This window comes from Limulus polyphemus, unplaced genomic scaffold (assembly GCF_000517525.1).
Source record: "Limulus polyphemus unplaced genomic scaffold, Limulus_polyphemus-2.1.2 Scaffold3126, whole genome shotgun sequence".
In the NCBI taxonomy this organism is placed as follows: Eukaryota; Metazoa; Arthropoda; class Merostomata; order Xiphosura; family Limulidae; genus Limulus; species Limulus polyphemus.
Window position 1 is genome coordinate 14,078 of NW_013668736.1, and position 3,133 is coordinate 17,210.

General features: G+C 35.4%; 2 protein-coding genes across 2 annotated transcripts in view; both read left to right on the forward strand.

The window, feature by feature from the left end:
• Positions 1 to 3,004, forward strand: part of LOC106468710 (glutamate receptor ionotropic, NMDA 2B-like) — a gene marked incomplete at its 5' end in the record, with an annotated part of 4,041 nt that extends 1,037 nt beyond the window's left edge. The window contains one exon of the mRNA XM_022397075.1: positions 2,732 to 3,004. Coding sequence (XP_022252783.1) covers positions 2,732 to 2,990 — 259 coding nt within the window. The remainder of the gene's footprint in view (positions 1 to 2,731) is intronic.
• The window catches only part of LOC111083003 (glutamate receptor ionotropic, NMDA 2B-like), a 102,471-nt gene continuing 102,332 nt past the window's right edge, over positions 2,995 to 3,133 (forward strand). The window contains exon 1 of the mRNA XM_022397074.1: positions 2,995 to 3,073. Within this exon, the coding sequence (XP_022252782.1) occupies positions 3,067 to 3,073 (7 nt within the window). The 5' untranslated portion in view covers positions 2,995 to 3,066. The remainder of the gene's footprint in view (positions 3,074 to 3,133) is intronic.

Sequence of the window (3,133 nt, forward strand, 5' to 3'; positions counted from 1 at the left end):
GTTATTGGTTGTATATTAAAACATATTTGCATTAAAAAGAAATCTGTGTGTATCAATCTTGTTGGCAAATATCATAAATTGGTTACATATCGGCATATATTTAGCTACTAAATCTAAATTACAATTTAACTCAATTTCAGGCTATTTGAAATTGTAATACGTATCAGAAGCCAGTCAAATTCTTTATGAACTGCAACTACATTTCTTTGCAATGAGGAACAAAATCCATACATTAAAGTAAATTTTATCTCATTTTTAGAAAATACCGTTTCGTGTGTTAAAGAACATGAACATCATCTGCCTGTTGACAGAATAAAAGGGAAGACTGCCAGTCTTACGTTTCTTTGTTTTGCTAATTAAATTTAATAAGATGCATTTTATTTTAAACTGTTAGTCGATTTTTAAAACACTGGTAAAAAGCAATATACTCATTTATGTTAGAAAAAAGGTTGGAGTTTTGGGATACTGACTTCTTATGTAAATGCTAGGTTCACGTGACCACACCTAAAGAGCAGTTGTAAACAAATGCTGCAATACGTTTGAGGAAGAACAAAAACTAATTGGAGCTGTAGCTTTTTTGTTTGTTTGTTTGTTTTTGAATTTCGCGCAAAGCTACACGAGGGCTATCTGCGCTAGCCGTCCCTAATTTAGCAGTGTAAGACTAGAGAAAAGGCAGCTAGTCATCACCACCCGCCGCCAACTCTTGGGCTACTCTTTTACCAACGAATAGTGGGATTGACCGTCACATTATAACGCCCCCACGGCTGAAAGGGCGAGCATGTTTGATGTGACAGGGATTCGAACCCGCGAGCTTTTTTGTTAAATTATAATCTGATTTTTTTTTCATTCCCCATAAATCCAAACAGTTGCAACATTTTAGGCTTATGGAAAACATTTTAACGATAAGAAAAAGCACAACAGAATTATAGGGCAGCTGAAATATATAATACATATTATAATTATGACAAAGGAAAAAACACCATTATAAAACAATGCTTCCATAGCATCTTTAGTATCCAGAATTACTTGTGGGATATGATGCGTATCCCAAGAGCATCCCCTACATGATTAGTGTGACTCAAGTATAATGAACATGCAGGCTGCTCCATTTGCGCAATCACCCATTATGCAATAAATCTGTTGATTAGTTTAGTATGGTGGGGGTGGAGAGGGAGTTGGCGTTTTCATCCATCAGGCCCAAGCCCAGTCCAATTGCAGAAGCATATTGGAGCACTCAAGTTCTAAGATGTGGTTCCTGTGATGTGTGGTATTAATGGTACTGTGCTGCAGAGTGAAGAGGCTCATGCGTTCTCCAGGGTTTATTGCTGCCCTCACTACATACAACATTACCGTAAGCACCACATGCCTTTGTAAAAAATTGTTTAATCTGGTCCCAGATTCTATCCTATTGTGAAGCAGAACTTAGCGGTAAAAAGAACACTACTGCACACGTTATTAGTCCATTGAATAATTTTTCTTAACATCGCGGGCGAGTTGTTTTGTGCTTTGCTCTGAGTTAAATGCATCTCATTAGGCGTTGTCATACACACTGATCTTATAAAGTTACTTCCAACCACATGTAAACTGTGAACATTTGATTCAACTTCGAGTACGTACCCTATTATTGCAGAGAACTAGAATCGACAGATATTGGTTATCTGTAGCTGTTGTAAATAAAGGTTAGCCATGTCCAGTTGTCTGGACAACTATACGATTATCTAGAAAGCAGTTTCGTAATCCGCTGTCGACAATAATTTGACTTCTATGTCATATGAGTGGTCTTCTGATGCCTTCTACTGCGTAACAATGAACTATACAGTAGTTGCTCTTCCAGTTAACATTGGAAGCGGTATTATTCAAAGTTAAGCAATACGTATAAATGACTTTTGTTTTCATATAGCGGAGGAATGTTACATAGGTATTAGCACATGGTTATTATATTGATGTATGTTACATAGGTATTAGCACATGGTTATTATATTGATTATGTTACATAGGTATTAGCACATGCTTATTATATTGAGGTATGTTACATAGGTATTAGCACATGGTTATTATATTGAGGAATGTTACATAGGTATTAGCACATGGTTATTATATTGAGGTATGTTACATAGGTATTAGCACGTGGTTGTTATATTGAGATATGTTACATAGATATTAGCACATGGTTATTATATTGAGGTATGTTACATAGGTATTAGCACATGGTTATTATATTGAGGTATGTTACATAGGTATTAGCACATGCTTATCATATTGAGGTATGTTACACAGGTATTAGCACATGTTTATAATATTGATGTATGTTACATAGATATTAGCACATGGTTATTATACTGAGGTATGTTACATAGGTATTAGCACATGGTTATTATATTGAGGAATGTTACATAGGTATTAGCATATGGTTATTATATTGAGGTATGTTACATAGGTATTAGCACATGGTTATTATATTGATGTATGTTACATAGGTATTAGCACATGGTTATTATATTGAGGTATGTTACATAGGTATTAGCACATGCTTATTATATTGAGGTATGTTACATGGGTATTAGCACATGGTTATCATATTGATGTATGTTACATAGGTATTAGCACATGGTTATTATATTGTTGTTACACTTTCAAATGCCTCTGCTTCGTCTTTTTTTTTTCTTTTAATTGAGAACTAGCAACATATTAACTAAGTAAAGAATGTAAATCTGTTACTTGATTTTTACAGATACAATATAATGGACGTCTTCGTCATCAAGAACAAGACCCGCAAAGAAATAGCTGAAGAGATAGAATTTCTCAAGCACAGTGAGGTTAGAGTGTTTCTTTTGTACTCTACGAAAGAGGAAGGCGCAGAAGTAATGGGAGCCGCCAGTGACCTGGGCATCACGGGTAAAAATTATGTCTGGATCGTTACACAGTCAAGCTTTGGAACAGTAGAGAATAATGCTCCACCAGAGTTCCCTGTCGGTATGTTAGGTACGTAAAAATTATGTCTGGATAGTTACACAATCAAGCTTTGGAACAGTAGAGAATAATGCTCCACCAGAGTTCCCTGTCGGTATGTTAGGTACGTAAAAATTATGTCTGGATCGTTACACAATCAAGCTTTGGAACAGTAGAGAATAAT